The sequence below is a fragment of the Nomia melanderi genome, chromosome 1 (genome assembly GCF_051020985.1).
Source record: "Nomia melanderi isolate GNS246 chromosome 1, iyNomMela1, whole genome shotgun sequence".
NCBI classification, from domain to species: domain Eukaryota; kingdom Metazoa; phylum Arthropoda; class Insecta; order Hymenoptera; family Halictidae; genus Nomia; species Nomia melanderi.
The window spans coordinates 33,240,535-33,259,367 of NC_134999.1; the positions used below are offsets into that span (position 1 = coordinate 33,240,535).

General features: G+C 36.2%; 1 protein-coding gene across 2 annotated transcripts in view; it reads left to right on the forward strand.

Moving 5' to 3' along the window:
• Glurb (metabotropic glutamate receptor B) overlaps positions 1–18,833 on the forward strand; it is a 272,556-nt gene that overhangs the window by 179,559 nt on the left and 74,164 nt on the right. For both annotated transcript variants that reach the window (XM_031988488.2, XM_031988489.2), the window contains one exon: positions 2,316–2,458. In XM_031988488.2, coding sequence (XP_031844348.2) covers positions 2,316–2,458 — 143 coding nt within the window. The remainder of the gene's footprint in view (positions 1–2,315; positions 2,459–18,833) is intronic.

Below are 18,833 nucleotides of genomic sequence, written 5' to 3' on the forward strand. Positions count from 1 at the left end.
TAATAATTCTTCTATTATAATTCTTTGATATACAATGAATACTAACAAATATAATAATTTCATCATTAATCAGTACTGTTCAATAATAGTTTCTAATATTAATAAATCATCATTTACTTAATAATTCTTCTATTATAATTCTTTGATATACAATGAATACTAACAAATATAATAATTTCATCATTAATCAGTACTGTTCAATAATAGTTTCTAATATTATTAAATCATCATTTACTTAATAATTCTTCTGTTATAATTCTTTGATATACAATGAATACTAACAAATATAATAATTTCATCATAAATCAGTACTATTCAATAAAGTTTCTAATATTAATAAATAATAATTTACTTAACAATTCTTCTATTATTATTCTTTGATATACAATGAATACTAACAAACATAATAATTTCGTCACTAATCAGTACTATCCAATAAAAGTGCATAACATCGATAAACAATAATTTACTTATTAACTCTTCTATCACAATTCTTTAATACAAAATATTTCCCAATTTGTCGCAATATTAAAAAACCTGTATAGCAGTTGATATCCGAGGTAAAAGTTACATATCAACAAAGTCTGAACTCGACGAAATCTATTGTCGATCCGAAGACGTACGATCGGGCACGTAAAATATAAAATCACGCTTGGAAGGCCAGCGAAACACAAACGAAGCGTGAAATTGTAACCCGGCCCGGTCCAAAAATTACCCGGGCAGAAGAGTCATCGGAAATTTCGTCACGCGACTCAGAACCGGCCCACATTCTCATTTCCGATCACTTCGGAAAGATACACGGAAGCCAGGAATTGAGTTCGCTCGATTCGACGAAGTTCTTGGTGAAACCGGTCAGCGAAACTTCCATCGATACTTGAAACATACACGAGGAGATTATATTGGCACGGAATGTTCGTTTGAATGAGACTGAAAAATAAACGTCCCCGCTGACTTCTCTGCAAACCCACCGATAGTTTGTTTATTCGATATCGGGACCTTCGTTTCTGCCTTTAACGTGCAGCCTGATTTATTTGGACACGAGGGATAACTTTGAAAACATATGGGAGACAAAAAATATTGGAGAGAAATATTTTACATATGAATAAATATATTCGATTGTTAGTTACCGAGTAATTATTATAATTACGTGTTTTATGTATTAATACTATTGAAGGTGAAATATTATTTTAAAAATGGGAAGAAACAAATTTCACTTAAAATAAACAAATTTTAGTTAAAGTGAAGTTATTATAATTGATTGTTTTATGTATTAATATTAATGATAGTGGAAAGAATATTTTGATAAAAATGGGAAGAAAGAAATTTCATTTAAAATAAATAAATTTTACTTAAAGTGAAGTTATTAGAATTAAGTGTTTTGGAAAGAATGTTTTGGTAAAAATGGGAAGAAAGAAATTTCATTCAAAATGAAGAAATTTAAGTGAAGAAATTTTACTTATAGTGAACAAATTTAAGTGAAGAAATTGTAAAGTGAAATTATTATTACGTGTTTTATATATTAATACTATTGAAGGTGAAATAGTATTTTAAAAATGGGAAGAAACAAATGTCACTTAAAATAAACAAATTTTACTTAAAGTGAAGTTATTATAATTAAGTGTTTTATATGTTAATATTATTGATGGTGGAAAGAATATTTTGGTAAAAATGGGAAGAAAGAAATGCCACTTAAAACGAAGAAATTTAAATGATTTTTACCAACCGTCTGACTATTGGCGAACCACTTCTCCTTTCACTGTAACGTGATACGTGTCCTATTTCGACTCTCCTATGTGTCCGACTATACACGAACTCGCTCTACTTAATTTTGTGTATTGAACCTGTTGCACTTGCTTTGTATACAGTCTGACCCCACAGAAACCACTTCCACTTACCCTCGTATATTCTACTTAATACCCCAACTTTTTCACCGCATTGACCTTGACTATTAACGAATGTAATGTCTACCTAACCCCAACCTATTCCCTTCCAAAACTATACAAAACACGACACTTCATTTAAACTATCAAAAAAAGAAACCATCCTAACCGAATGTATACCCTAAAATATTTCAATGAGAGCCACAAAAGTGCACCCCAACTTCAAAACCATCGTGCCTATTACCATCTCGTTTTATCTTCGCAATAAAGGTGTCTAAATCATAAATAATCCCCAATACTTGCGACGTTATTATTCATAAAGCAAATATTCCTACTGAACACGAGAATATTATCTCACGGATAGAGGAGGTATAGAATGTTGCCAGTTATTATCAGAATAAAACCACCATCAACACGTTTACGTCTGTATTTCAGGTTCAATAAGCAATATAGACGGCGCGGAGTATCACTGCAATAAAACCGCAGTGCGAAAGGTCATCAGCGGGGTTGTCGGCGCCGCGAGCTCCGTCACATCCATCCAAGTGGCGAACCTCCTGCGACTTTTCCGAATACCTCAGGTACGTGCCTCGATTCCCGGAGATCTCCGCGGCCGTTCCTCGATCGGCGAATTCTTCCGAATCCGAGGATCGCATGAAAACATTCTCCGAAACGTAACGGCGATTTCGATGTAAAATAAATTCGCGCGGAAACAGGCTCTGGAATCGTCCGTTCTTCGGCGTATCGGTTATGATTGACCCGAACTACTGCGGTCGGGACGCAAAATCTTTCGAACGTATGAAACGGGTCTTGGTTAGGTCCGAACTGGGTCTAGGCTGGGCACTCTAATAAAAGGAGTCCTTGTAACTTACGTACAAAGTCCTTCCCTTCATATTGTATGAGTCACTGTCGACGCAGACCGCTATCAACGATGCATAAGGCAGCCAGACATGTAAAACGTGCCACTGGGACACGGTAATTAAAATCACAAATGAATCGGCCTTCGGAACGAGTGACTTGGGAATAATTTGCTTTAATTTGACTTAGGCGAGCCGTAGAACTCGATAACGCCGTTTCTGAAAGTCATTTAGAGCTGCTATAACGTCCTTGATCACTTAGGATTCATTAATCGTGTAATCCCTGGGATTTCCATATTCATACCACGATCGCTATTTTGTATCGCGAACACTTTATAGGAAGACTGTTATTAATTCCATTATTTTCTATTATATAGAATACTATGCGATTTTCATTTCGCAAAATTCTCGAATGGAATTCCTAATTCCAGAAAAATGGATCAATATGAAAATAATATTCTCCATTGTTTTCTCGTCTATAGGTCGCAGACTCGCATAAAAAAGCTCATAATGCTAAGACAAATATTCCAAGATTCATCCGTTCCAGCGATCATGTTCTCCCATCCGCTGGTTTAATCAAAAGTTTCCCATAAACCGCTTAAAGCGTCTCGTCGAAAGTCGCTCGCGTTCCCGAAAGAATGAGAATGCTAAGCAACGAACTGTAAACACTCCCGTTCCCGCGGAAACCGCCGACTGCGATCGCTCGGCTGCGAAATCGTCTCCGCCAGCGATGCGATTTGTATCGAGCGAACGATTCGATGTACATAGCGGGTTGATGGAATTTTTAATTTCGCTACCGGAAGTCAAATCGACCGCGCGAACGGCGCAACGATTACGCGGACTATCGGCGGTTTGTTCGAGGGATCGATACCGTTCCCGACAAACGCGCTACCCGGGCCTCTAACGATAGAGACTACAGCGAATTTTATGGTCGAGAAACCACGTGACACGTGACTCGAGCGGTTATTCGAAGACACACTGTTCAGATGTGATCGTTGGTAGACGCACGTTTAATGTGAGTTTAGTGCTCGCGAACGGGCACTGTCGAATTTACGGGACCGACCGTCGTAATTAGAGCGGTCGTGGTGATTGGGGATGACGTTTTGTGTCGCGGTTTGATGTAACGGTGAGTAAAGAGGCTGGTGTTTGAGGGAATTACGTTGTTTCAGTTTCTAGTTTCTTCTTGAGAATAATGACGGAATTACTGAACGTGATTTGATGGTATTGCATTTAGTGGCAATTGATAGTTTGATTGAGTTTGTTTGGGTGGGAGTGGTAGAATTGTTGGGTAATGAGAGTATTGAATTTTAATGGTAATTGATAGTTTGATTGAGTTTGTTTGGGTAGGAGTGGTAGAATTGTTGGGTAATGAGAGTATTGAATTTTAGTGATAATTGATAGTTTGATTTAGTTTGTTTGGGTAGGAGTGGTAGAATTGTTGGGTAACGAGAGTATTGAATTTTAGTGATAATCGATGGTTTGATTTAATTTGTTTAGGTGGAAATTTTTGGGAAATGAGAGTGTTGAATTTTATTGGTAATTGATAGTTTGATTGAGTTTGTTTGGGTAGGAGTGGTAGAATTGTTGGGTAATGAGAGTATTGAATTTTAGTGATAATCGATGGTTTGATTTAATTTGTTTAGATAGAAATTTTTGGGTAATGAGAGTAATTTGTTTAGGTAGAAATTGTTGGGTAATGAGAGTATTGAATTTTAATGATAATCGATAGTTTGATTCAGTTTGTTTGGATAGGAATGGTAGAAATTCTTGAGTAATGAGAGTATTGAATTTTAATGGTAATTGATAGTTTGATTCAGTTCGTGTGAGTAGGAATGGTAGAATTGTTGGGTAATGAGAGTACTGAATTTTAATGATAATTGATAGTTTGATTCAGTTTGTTTGGATAGGAATGGTAGAAATTCTTGAGTAATGAGAGTATTGAATTTTAATGATAACTGATAGTTTGATTGAGTTTTTTGGGTAGGAATGGTAGAAATTCTTGAGTAATAAGAAAAAATGGTAGTACTATCAAATAATGATTTGACAATATCATGTTTCAAATTGTTTCAAGTTTTTCCAAGTTATTCCACTGAAGTTGTTCCCCAGCAAAAGTCCTATTCAATTCTACTAACTACTAAAGTATACACAATTTCATTTGCTCGCGTCATCTACTCCACTTACATTATGCTGCTTCTAGCGAATGTCAGACTGCGTACAAACTAATTTCCCTTTGACCCGTGCAGTTCAAAAACTGCAGCGTTTAACCGAATGAAATTTCCACTTTGAGAGTGGAATACGTAACCTCGACTTTAGTTACACCTACCGGCCTCAGACACCATCAAATCGTATTAAAAATATTCAAAGCCTCGCGCTAGGGCACTCAAAGGGTCAATTACGCTGCTGCACTCGATCGCGATGGAAACCTTTCGCTGCGAAACCAGCGATTGGACTATCACTCGACGCTAACCCATCGACGTTAAATGGAAGTACTATATATTAACTAGAATCAATATTAAATTCAATTATGCATGTTATTACGAAGATGATTCTAGGATCCATGTTCTTCAAGATAGAAAATCAAATTAATTTAAGGAAAACAGATTAATAGCATTCTTTGTGTAATTTAATATTCTTATCTTCCAAGGAAAGAATTGATATCAAGGTTACTAACAACTGACACCAGCAACTCTCACCTTCTTAATGATAAAATAAAACAAAGGATTCTAGCAAAGAACCTCAATTACTCCTAGGAGGTATATCGCCTAATATTAGACGCTCTATCGACTGCCGAAAATTTGGCATTTTGCCACAAGAGCTGCATGCAACTCATCGAGTACACGTGACTAAACTACACTGCATTAGTAGAGTCACCTTCTGCACTCCTACGTCGTGCTCGAAATACCAATAAAAATTTATTACACTTTAATATGGTACTTCGAATAGTACCATTCGGAAGATTATAAAAATTCAATCTTAATGTAATAATCATAAATAAAGTAAATGTAAAACGTTGAGTTCTACTACTATAAATTACCATAATTAATTTCCTTAACAATAAATACAAGTTCACAGCCAATACTGACAATTAATCGAGTACAAAGGATTAAAATGAAGAATAGTTAATCGATAAATATTGCAACAGACCAATAAAATAAAGGTGAAACGTTGAAGTTCTACCTATAAATTACTATAATTAATTTCCTTAACAACAAACACAAGTTCACAGCCAATACTGACAATTAATCGAGTACAAAGGATTAAAATGAAGAATAGTTAATCGATAAATATTCCACCATACCAATAAAATAAAGGTGAAACGTTGAAGTTCTACTTATCAATTACAATAATTAATTTCCTTAAAAATGAACACAACATTGACAATAAATCGAGTGCAAAGGGCGAAGAAAAAGGACAGTTCACCGATAAATCTCTCGGCGGGCCAACAAAAGAGATTGAACTCCCACACAACAGTCCAATCATCATCTCGAGGAACCATCCCCGTCCGCGACGCAAGCAACGTGACACCCTGTGTACGACAGGTGTTCAGTATTTTCAGGTCGGTTGATTTTCGCTTTGTCTCTCGTGAAAGAACACCGCTGGGAAGCAGGTTTCGGCTTACGCGGCCCGGTTCGTTTCTTTTTTCTTCCCCTCTTTTTTTCTTTCTTTTTGATGTATATAATCCTCTGCCAGCCTGCAGGGAGCATATAAAAAGAGTAGCTAAACAATAGGAGCGCATCGCCAGTCGGAGGGGGGCGAACCAGGGCGCAAAAGTTGCGCACGTGTGCGGACACTGCATTGTTATTCGCCGGGAACAGATATAAAAGCTTCGAGCCGGGGGTCTCCAGCCTGTCGGGGTATATAGTGAAATAGGAAAGATGGCGGACCGAGGTACAGGGGGGAGGTTAACAGGAAATTATAGGAAGCAACATCATACCGCGTTATTTTATGCTTCCCTTTTTTTTCGCCGGGACTCCGGACATGCATTGTTGCAACTGCCTCGTTTGACAGTGGCTTTTCCGTGGAAAGTCCATTATACGGCCTCGGCGGTTGATAATAGCGGGTCCTTTCAGATACTGTCGACTGATATGTTGGCAGGATGTTTGGGCCACGTGTCTCGGTTGCGATGCTTTTTGGCATGATACGCGGAGGAGACATTTGGAGTTAGATAACGTCGAATTTGCTATCTGCACGTGTGTTTGTGGATCAGACAACCTTCGTGTAGTGATCATATTATTTCTACGAGTAGGTTAGGAATGATCTTATTGCTTCTACGAGTAGGTTAGGAATGATGAGATGTAGATCTTCATGAAGATGTATATCGTACGAATATTTGTGGAGAAATATAATTACTGGAGAGTGTGTCTGATCATGGAATTCCTAATCTACTTGTAGAAGTAATAAGATATAGATCTTTACGTAGATTTTAAGGATTTAAGTAGAAATATAGAATTACTGTAGACTGTGTCTGAGCATATCATTCCTAATCTACTTGTAGAAGTAATAAGATATAGATCTTCATGTGAATCTTAAGGATATTTATAGAAACATAGAATTACTGTAGACTGTGCCTGATCATGGCATTCCTAATATACTTGCAGAACTAAGAAGATATAGATCTTTATATAGATCTCAAGGATTTAAGTAGAAATATAGAATTACTGTGGATTATGTCTGATCGTGTAATTCTTAATCTACTTGTTGAAGTAGTAAGCTGTAGATCTTCATGTAAATCGTAAGAATATTTTTAGAAACATAGAATTTCTGTAAACTATGTCTGAACATGCCATCCCTAATCTACTTGCAGAACTAATAAGATATAGATCTTTATATAAATTTTAAGGATTTAAGTAGAAATATAGAATTACTGTGGATTATGTCTAATCGTGTCATTCCTAATCTACTTGTCGAACTAGTATAGATTTTCATATAAATTCTAATAACATAAATACAAAAACAGAATTACGTTAAACAATGATTTCACTGGTAAGCTACAAAAAGTATTACAATTCGTATATTTTATACACTGTTCCTTATCACACGCATTTCATAGAATTAAACACCATCAAATCACCCAGGATAAAAATCAAATTTATTCTACTATTCCTAGAACTGACAAAATAATATTTACAAAATTCAATATACATAAGAAATTTAACCGTTAGCACCTTGCACAGACATAAGTGTTGACAGTAAAACTTCTCGAAGGCAGCTCTGCAAAAGAATTTCCATAATCTCTGATTTATTCTCTGCCCGTCGTCAGCGTTGGACCGCTAATAAACGAGATACTTTGTATAACAGGCGCGCGCCAGATGGGATCAAGACAGAGGGTTGCCGTAGGATAAGTGAACTGGAGCGAATATTTATTTGCGATAGTCCCGAGATCTCAAAGGACGCTCCCCGTGAAATGAAAATTCGCGGCGGCGTAAGAAGTCATCTCGCAAACGTTTCGCGCCTCCCTTTGTTGATGCGCCCGTCATTCTCCTCCGCTCTGTCAACCCTTCAATGCTACCCGCTCGGAGATTCCCTCTGAGACGAATCCGTTTGATGTCGAGTTACCGCGCGCCGGTGCAATCTGTTCCGGAATCCGCGATCATATGCTTTATTTAAATACCGAACCACTTTGCGTTGGCATTCTTATGCGCCACGAGAATTATTTATTAGAACCAGAGGAGGGTAACTTGGGAGAAAATATTTTGATATTTGAAATGTTAGTGGTTGGGCAATAATTCGAGGAAGGAAGGTGGAAATTGATTGCGATATTATTTTATGATTGGACGAAATGTTAAGAGAAGATGTTTTTTTTGTTCAGGACAGTTGAAAGAGTTGAAACGAGAAGTTGAGGAGTGATTGGAAGATAAGAATATTTGATTGAACTGGAAATACATTGCGATATTATTTTATGATCGGACGAAGTATTAAGGGAAGATGTTTCTATGTTTAGGACAGTTGACAGAGTTGAAAAGAGAAGTTGAGGAGTGATTGGAAAATAAGAATATTTGATTGAATTAGAAATTGATTGCGATATTACTTTATGATCGGACGAAGTATTAAGGGAAGATGTTTCTATCTCCAGGTTAGGTGACAGAGTTGAAAAGAGAAGTTGAGGAGTGATGGGAAGTTAAGAATATTTGATTGAATTGAAAATTGATTGCGATATTATTTTATGATCGGACGAAATGTTAAGGGAAGATGTTTCTATCTCCAGGTTAGGTGACAGAGTTGAAAAGAGAAGTTGAGGAGTGATGGGAAGTTAAGAATATTTGATTGAATTGAAAATTGATTGCGATATTATTTTATGATTGGACGAAATGTTAAGAGAAGATGTTTCTATCTTCAGGACAGTTGACAGAGTTGAAAGGAGAAGTTGAGAAGTGATTAAAATGTAAGAATATTTGATTGAATTAGAAATTGATTGCGATATTATTTTATAATTGGATGAAATGTCAAGAGAAGATGTTTCTATGTTTAGGACAGTTGACAGAGTTAAAAAGGGAAGTTGAGAAGTGATTGGAAGATCAGTATATTTGATTGAATTGAAGATTAATTGTAATATTCAATGATATTTTATCCTTTCTAATTATTCAACATTAAACACCATATTCCGCTATAGTAATTAGCATTTTCAGAAGAAACTAGGAAACTGCCAGTACACGATTAAATTATTGATTTATCTACCTCATGAATATACATGAATACATGATTGAAGAACAAATAAAGAACGCATTAGAAATAGGCAGGATTTTAACAGGTAAATTGCAAAACGCAAAGTAATGGACTAATGGAGGTAAATACGAAAGTCTTTTCGGCGGTGTTAAAATTTAATGGCGACGTTCCCATTCGAGCACGGAAATGCGACCGGAAAGAGAGGCAGTCGGGCGTTTCCGAGCTGATTTTAGGAGTGGAATCTTAAAATTTCGCATCGCCGACTGCGGAACCGGGATTATTCAGTGTCTCGTATTAAGTGGAGCGGAAACAACTGAACCCTCATCAGCCCGTCTCTATCTTCTCGCGAAAAATCTTCGTCGATTCTCATCGGCGGGCATCGATTTCGATTTTAATCTGGCATTTCAACGGTAACTTTTATCTACTTTCGGTTTCATTTTCGAGCACTTTTCAGTTCGGGTCTCGCCCTACATTTCCGTGTCCCGACTTTGATCTACCGCCTGCTGCTGCTTCAATCTACTTTGCGTTTCCCTTTCGGGTTACGTTCGGTCGTGATTACAGACCATTCTGTCCCGAATTAGGTCTACTTTTGATCTCCCCCCTGATTTCCATGAAATTTCATGTAAGCATTTTTCATTTCCATTGTGATCTAGATTCACCGTTTCATTCACTGGTATTCCGTGCTACTTTGATCTATTCTTGGTAGCTAGTTTCATCTATATTCAGTCCTGATTTCAGTCTACTTTCATCTGAATTAGATCAACTTTTGACCTCTATCTTCTATGACATTCGACGTAGGTGTTCTTCGATTCTACGATGATCTAGATTCTAGGTTTGATTTAATGTTACTTCGTGATACTTCGATCTATTTTTGTCACCTATTTTCATCTATACTTGGGTGTGATTTCAAACCATTTGCTTTTCAACTGGATTCATTTTTCACCCCTATATTGTTCTATTTTTTATTAAACTTGTTTAAAAATTGTTTCCTTTCTATTGCTTTTCTTCACTTCCATTTTCATGTATATTCAGGAGTGATTTCAAACCATTTACTTTTCAACTAAATTTATTTTTCATCCCTATATTGATCTATTTTCAATTAAATTTGCCTAAAAAATTGTTTCGTTTCTATTGCCTTTCTTTACTTCTATTTTCATTTATATTCAGGAGTGATTTCAATCCATTTACTTTTGCACTAGATTTATTTTTCATCCCTATATTGATCTATTTTCTACTAAATTTATTTTTAAAAATGTTTCATTTCTATTACATGTTCGATTTTCACTTTAGTACATTCTCAATTTCTAGTCCTTCGATTGAATATTTCCACTTCCTATTACCATTTGCACTCCACGATTTCAAACTATTTCGATCCTAATTAGATCTACTTTTACATTCACTTTTACTACATTGCCCATAAAATCCGCTACAGAAATTATTGCGGCCCTATTACAGTCTAGATTCCAATTTCGATCCACCATTACGTCATATCTTAATCTACTTTCCAATTCCCCGCTTCTAATTTCAGTCTACCTTTGGTCCCCATTCAGGTCCACTTAGAGTTCCAATTTTTCCAATTCCAGTGTAGATTCCAGACCGGTTCCATCTTAATTTTAATTTCAATTGCTGCCCCAATTTTCGCCTCGATCTTAACTTTAATTCCTCTTTCTTTTATCATTTCATTCTCACCTCCCACTGTAGCAAGAATTTCCAGAATGTTTCAACCAACTTTAAATTCCCTTCTTAATTCAGAATTTAACAAAAAAAAATCGAACACAGAAAAATATTGTGGTATCTAAGGTTTTTAGCGTAATTTCGTATATTTTGAGGACCACGAATGCGAGGTTGTGTGTGCGCAAAGGAAAATAAAAAAGGGAAAGCTGCGCCAGCTGAAGAGAAATGGATTGCACAGTGTCGCAGGTCCTGGGCTGCTGATTTAGGTTTTAAGGGGTGTATTCGAGAATTTGTTGAGAGTGCGAATGAGATGAATGCTTGTAGAGAGAAAACGATTTTTCTGGAATGGTTGGAAGAATGTTGAGGGGGAGTCGTTGGCCTTTGTGGCAATAAGTTGTAAGAGTTGTGTGTTGTGAGTCGACCATCAAGGCAAAACGTTGTTTATTTTATATATCTAATTACTGAGTATTTATTAATAGAATATAGGAAACTAATTTCTAATTAGAAAACAAATTGCTAAGTATTTATAAATAAAATATAGAAAACTAATTACCAAGTATTTATAAATAAAATATAGAAAACTAATTACCAAGTATTTATTAATAAAATATAGAAAACTAATTTCTAATTAGAAAACAAATTGCTAAGTATTTATAAATAAAATATAGAAAACTAATTACCAAGTATTTATTAATAAAATATAGAAAACTAATTTCTAATTAGAAAACTAATTGCTAAGTATTTATTAATAAAATATAGAAAACTAATTACCAAGTATTTATTAATAAAATATAGAAAACTAATTACTGAGTATTTATTCATAAAATATAGAAAACTAATTACCAAATATTTCTTAATAAAATATAGCTTTCTACTCTCAATTATTTCCATTCTCCACAAATTCTAAACTACACTCCATAATATTGAGAAATAGTGTAATGCAATATCCGAAGAATAACCTTTCTACCATTTTATTCCCTGAACTCTCTTTTCAGGTTTCCAACACAGCGCATTCTGCGCCATGATAAATGACGCGTTCGAAAACGTTTCGATCTGTGCTTCTATCGAGCCGGCCACTGCAGCTTGGCTATAGTTTTATCCGATGTTATGTCGCGGGATCTAATGTTATGTCAATATTTCCACCTGGTAGCCAACGTTCACGAGAAACGGGTTTAAAAATAAACGAACGCTCATAGGATACCGCGAACAACATGACTCGATAATGTCGAGGGGAAATTACATTCGAATCTCGAGTCGATGCTCCGATAAATTTTTATTCGAATTAAACGAACCCTTCTGGTTCGACGTCCATGGAGAACTTTCGCATTCATCGCAAATTAAACAATAAATTGAGCCGTACGTCTTAACAGAGTCGACACATGCAGAGACTTAAGCTCTTTACAGCACGGGGCAGAAAACGGCTCTTATCGTTTAGTATTTTAACGGCACATCGCGGCAAGATTCATTGGCCTTTTGAAATCAAATTCTAAAACCTTCCTTTCACCCGCATGTGGCAGCCAGCGGCGGGTTGTAAATGCATATTTCTGAAGGGCGACCAAATGGTATCCTAAGGACACTCGGTACCTGGGGTTTGCCTGGAAGAAATTTGTATCCAAGCTGAACACATAGTCTCTGCATGTCTTAGGCAGCACCCCACCCTCGTTAGACTAGGCGCGCCAAGGGCGCAGCGACGGTGGGGACAATTCGTTTCGAAAGCCCCTGATTGGGACTTGTCAATTTTGGCGATAACCAATCAGGGTGTTTTCTTAAATCTCGGAGCTGACGATCTGACTCGCAGATCGCCAGCGAAAGAGACAACTCACAACTTTCGAACGATACACATCGTACAAGCGCGTCTTAGTGTTCAGACATAATTGTACACACGAAAAATACAGTCCACTCACGAAGAAGCAAGCGGTTTCATTTAATCAGCTCCAAGGACGCTGCTATGAACGCCCAACAAAATTAATAACCTGTTTCATTGATTCGCTTGAAAGTAGTTGGCGCATTTTAATGAGGTTCGTAATTGAATTGTAAGTAACGAGAATGTTTAAACAGATGAAATTTTGAATGATGATTGTTTCTAAGCTTCATTTTATTGTATGAAACCATAATTGTAGTTCACGTGATTATTATAATCTCTTTAATATGAAAATGTTGCAGGAAGATTTATTAACTACTTTGAAATATAAATTGCACGACAAAATAGACAAAAGTAGAACCGAAGAAATGAGACTCTGTAATAAGACTCGCGTAAAGGATGAATTAAATGGATCGTTCTGTAATTAAACAGCCCTTCGCTTACTCCGATAAGGATTCTATTCTACTGAAAAGAAATTAAACGTTTATCTCCCGCTGCAAGAGCTTCCGAAGCTTCAAAGAAAATCAAAGAAAATTCTACGGTGCTTAATGTAACTCAATCTCTTAAACTTGAAACGCATTCAGCGAAAACTTTAAATCCTTTAATGAACTGTTGTTGTATAAAAATCACGCTATCCTCCAGTTTATATTATCAATTTCTTAAATAATCCTAGCTGATGATATATTACTTACTTTTATATTTCACAGTGAAATAATAATTCAATAGTATTCTTTCCAAACGTTCATTAATCGAATAAATCAAGTCACTATTAAATCATTTACAAGTTAGAATTTTCCAAATTTTCAATTAAGAAAAATAAAAAGATCCAAGAAACGTTATAACATTTTCAATTTTCCAAATTTTGTATTGAGAAAAATAAAAAGACCTAAGAAACGTTATAACATTTTCAATTTTCCAAATTTTGTATTAAGCAAAATAAAAAGATCCAAGAAACGTTATAACATTTTCAATTTTCCAAATTTTCTATTAATCAAAATAAAAAGATCTAAGAAACGCTATAATATTTTCAATTTTCCAAATTTTCTATTAACAAAAATAAAAAGATCTAAGAAACTTTATAGCATTCACAATTTTCGCTAGGGGTATTATAAAAATAATTTGGACATTGTTGATAGATTACAAAATCGTCTAGGACGCTAAGGGTTAACATCCGAAGTTACCCTAAACCAAAACAAAGATAAACAGTTGAGCATTCAATAAAATACCTCTGATTCACGGAAGGCAACAGTCCGCTCGATCCCTGCACCGGTGCGCTCGAAAGATTGAGGATCCGCCAATACCGAATAATTGTAACGTTACGGGGCGAGGTGATTTTAATTTCCTGCGAGCGAGTCGATTCCAATGAAGAAGCGAACGCGCCGGGCATTGTGTTCGTGGGATTGCTCCACGGAAGGTTACTCACGGAATCAATTTGAAGATCCACCGAACCGTTCCATCAAGTGGGTTTTGTCGGAGCCTTTAGCGCGGATGCGTGGCCACCAATCCGTGTTAAAACCGATAGTACCGCGCCGCACGAATGAGATCACCGAAAAACAGTGGAACATCGCCATCGCGTAAAGTCACCGGAAATTATGCGGACCCTTCGGACGCAGCTCGAAATCTAGATTCGAATGCACTCGCCTCTGGCATCGATGCACTTTCGTACTTTCTCTTCTTCGTCGGAGAAGCGTTTGTTAAATGTGATCGACGAATATACTTGTCACTTTGAAATTGAAGGTGACATTCACTTTTTCATTGGTTAATTATTTTTCTAAATCAATACGTAATTCGGTTTCGTTTTAAGAGCGTGAATAAGTGATACTTCATGTCGAAGTTACTATTGAAAAGTTAACTTAACTAGTTAAATATATTCGACGAATATACTCGTTATTTTGAAACTCAAAATAATACTAATTTCTTCAAGGATTGATTAATTGTTTTTCTAAGTAAATACCTAATTTATTTTCATTTCAAGTGCGTGAATGGACGTTTCGTGTCAAAGTAATCTAAGGTTGAAAATCATCCCTTAAGCAGACGAATATACTCGTCATCTTGAAGCTCAAAATAATATTAATTTCTTCAAGGATTGATTAACTATTTTTCTAAATAAACACGTAATTTATTTTCATTTCAAATGCTTGAATGGATATTTCATGTCAAAGTTATCTAAGGTTGAAAATCATCCCTTAAGCAGACGAATATACTCGTCATCTTGAAGCTCAAAACAATATCAATTTCTTCAACGATTGATTAACTATTTTTCTAAATAAACACGTAATTATTTTTCTAAATATATTTTTTAATTTATCTATCGTTGAAAAAATTGACATTGTTTTGAGCTTCAAGATGACGAGTATATTCGTCTGCTTAAGGGATGATTTTCAATCGTAGATAACTGTGACATTAATAAATAAATTACGTATTTATTTAGAAAAATAATTAATTTTCATTTCAAATGCGTGAATGGATATTTCATGTGAAAGTTATCTAATATTGAAAACCTTCTCTTAATCAGACGAATATACTCGTCATCTTGAAGCTCAAAACAATATCAATTTTTGCAACGATAGATTAATTGCTCTTCTAAATAGACACGTAATTCATTTTCACTGTCCTTTAGTCTTTCATTCCAACACCCATCAACTTCATTTGCCGATTATTCGACAAGTCTCCTCGCAAAACAAAATTCCTGCCTGGAGTATCGACGCGCCGCGACAGTTCCCCTTTAAAGGCGAAAACTCGGACCTTAAAGGGAGAACGCGAATTAAATCTCTGATCCGGGGTGTGCTCCACTGGGAACTGTTCCACTGAATTATTGCGAGAGAAATAAACAGTTTCAACGATAAACGTGGAAAGAATTGAGGATGGTATTGGAAAGATTGTTGCAGTAGTTAGTAAAGAAGCTTTTCAACTTCGTTGCAGCAATTCGTAGATTCTCTGTATGTTCGTTTATCATTTGATTAGGTTTGTTAATGTTATATTTTATGTAAGATTACGTAAGATTGAAGAAATTCTACAGAAACTTCTAATAATAATATGTTTTGAATAATAATTATTATTGGAATAAAATTAGTTATGTTTTCTATAGAAGATCCTAATAATGATAATAATAAATGACCAGCTATTTGCTGATAGTCGAATTGCTAAAGTTCATGGTCGAATGAAATTTCTAATTGATGCAATTAAAACTATAAATCTTATTAATATGGAATGTGTATTTATAGGAACAAGATGAGTGATATATATAAGGTCGTTTCAAATTCTATAAATTACATATTCAAGGAATTTCAAATTGAAAGATTCTAATTAAATTATGAAGCATCTTTAACCAGTTAACTATGTTTGACGAGTATACACGTCATCTTAAAACTCTTAATGGTGCTAACTTTTTCAACGACGGATTATTTATTTTTCGAGACAAACATGTAATTCTTCTTCGTTTCGCTTCAGTCTTTCGTTAGGATATATTTTAAGTGCATTTGACCTGCATTTAACGAGTATACGCTTCATTATTTCATTTCATTGCGCGCACAATGAGAGATTTTTCAAACTAAATGTTGTGTACGCGTATTCTATTTCGAAATTTTATAGGGAAACCCGTACGTCGCGCGCCGACTTAACTTTGTGCGAACTGATTGGAAGTGGACTGTATAAATATTTACTTCAGTGAGAATAATTTGCTGTTTATTTTTGGGAGTTCAGTAATTCTCGTCAGCGGCGAGTCTACAACGACGTCTATATACGTCTCGTGTGTCTAGTTCAATTTTTTCTTATATCTCCGTCTCCGTACCTTGCATGGGTTTTTACAAACCTTTGGGTAGGCGTGTGCGAAATTGGAAGCTTCCTGATTTGTAGCCTTCCAGATAGTGGGCGCGTACAAACAAAAATTCGTTCGAGTGGGACTCAAGCAGTGATCCTGGAGGGGTTGCCGATTGCAGCCCCCGGGTGACCCACGCAAGGGTCCCGAGCGTTCTTGGCACTGATCATAGCGAGTAACAAAACCAAGGATCGCCTCGACTTCTGGCGAACAGATGTAAGGTAAAAGTTACGGTAAATCTACAAAACTGGCGAAACGTGCCGAAGCAACTACGACTAAATTATTGAAGTAACGGTTCCTTGGGCTTTTATTTCTGCTATGGTAAAAATACCCAGGGCTCTAATGTGCCTCGCAGCAGGTTTCGTCAATAGCCCTCCTAAAGCGATTTAGCGACGCGACAATAATGGTAGCCCCACTATTATATTACACTCGGTTCAACTAAATAAAAACTTGTGCTACAAAATCAGTGGGACTTCCTCCCTTGAAACACACTCTCATAGTCACCTCGACGACACTTTAAACGCAGCCAATGAAATCTGACACACTGCTGTTTACAAACACTCTCGAGAACGAGTGTTCTGTTTGCATCTGGAGGGTACAATACTTCATGTTCGCAGCGTCAGCATGACTAGAGGAGCCAGTGAAATTTAACACGTCACTGTGTATGAACACGTTGCCAGAAGCCAGAACTATTTTTAAACGAGGTGTGGCATAATTCTCGCATCAGTATCGAGTCGCCTGCAGCAACATTAAACTGTGAAATTTAACATATGCTTTCGCTCGGGAATACTTCGTTGCTCTTATAACAATTTTCATTTGTAAAAACAAATATATACTGCAGATTTTATGTATTTTATGGTTTCTTCGTTTATAGCCATAAAATTATCATACTGTCAATTACAATATTTAGATTTAGGTTAAAAGGTAGATTTCGAGGATAGAAATTTGTCGTATTTTCAAAAGCTTCGTTACTGATATCAAATTTAACCCTTTGCACTCGAGCGGTGACCCTCAGTCACCATTTGATTTAATACAACAAAATTATAAACTGTAGAATGTAATATTAAGTTTTTTATAATGCATCAATATGTGAAATATTTGTATAAAATGGCTTTATTTCTTAATTCACGTGTTTTCTCATTAGTTCGTTTCAAATAGTGTCGTCTGTGTCTCCTGGGAAAATGTCAAATGTCTCTAGTGAAAAGTTTCCGAGTACAAAGGGTTGAATCTTCCAACGCTTGTCTCAGACTGCCCCTTTTCCGCTGCCTTCAAGCATCTTATTTCATTCCCAATTACTCTATCTTTCTCTTTCACTTACCCTCTCACTCACACAGTCTTCAACCCTTTGCACTCGAAAGTTGTTCAATGGAAACATTCAACATTTTCAGACGAGATACAGGTCACATTGTCTGAACCTATTTTAACGATAATTCATAGATAAATTAAGCAACAGAGGTATTTTATTTAAATATTTCACGTAGCAATGCAAACTTCTATTTGAAATATTAAATATTCAACTTCATAGTTTCGTTGTACCGAATCATGTGGTGACTGAGAGTCACCTCTCGAGTGCAAGGGGTTAACATTCGATCCCCAAAACACTCTTCAATCTCTCAGCCTCTGTATAATACATGTAGTATCTAGAATTATTTAGCGTAGGTTAAAGTATTGTAGGATGAATGGTTTGTTGTGCGTGCGTAAGGGCGACCAGGTCGTATAGCGACGAACCGGCGCCGGGATGTTTGGAAAATAGTGCGACTGCGTTTAGAAAATCTCGAGTGGCTGAAAGAATGCGAGGAAGAGTGTCTGGAACTGAGCGACTGGACCGTGAGAAAAACGTGTACGTGACTGCGTGAATTTTGACTATGGACGAAAGATGCGAGTGAGAAGGGTGCAAGGGTGAGAAAGACAGAGCGAATGGGGGTGTGTTAAAAGCGAGTGGGAAAGCGTGCGAGAAGGACATTTTGGTGAGAGACAGCGGAGAACATTTTTGTGCGTGACAGAGTCGTGTGTTGGCCTTCGTGGTATTAAGTTGTATTTTTACGTGTTGTCCATATTGTTTCCTAATTATCTTTTTACCGAAG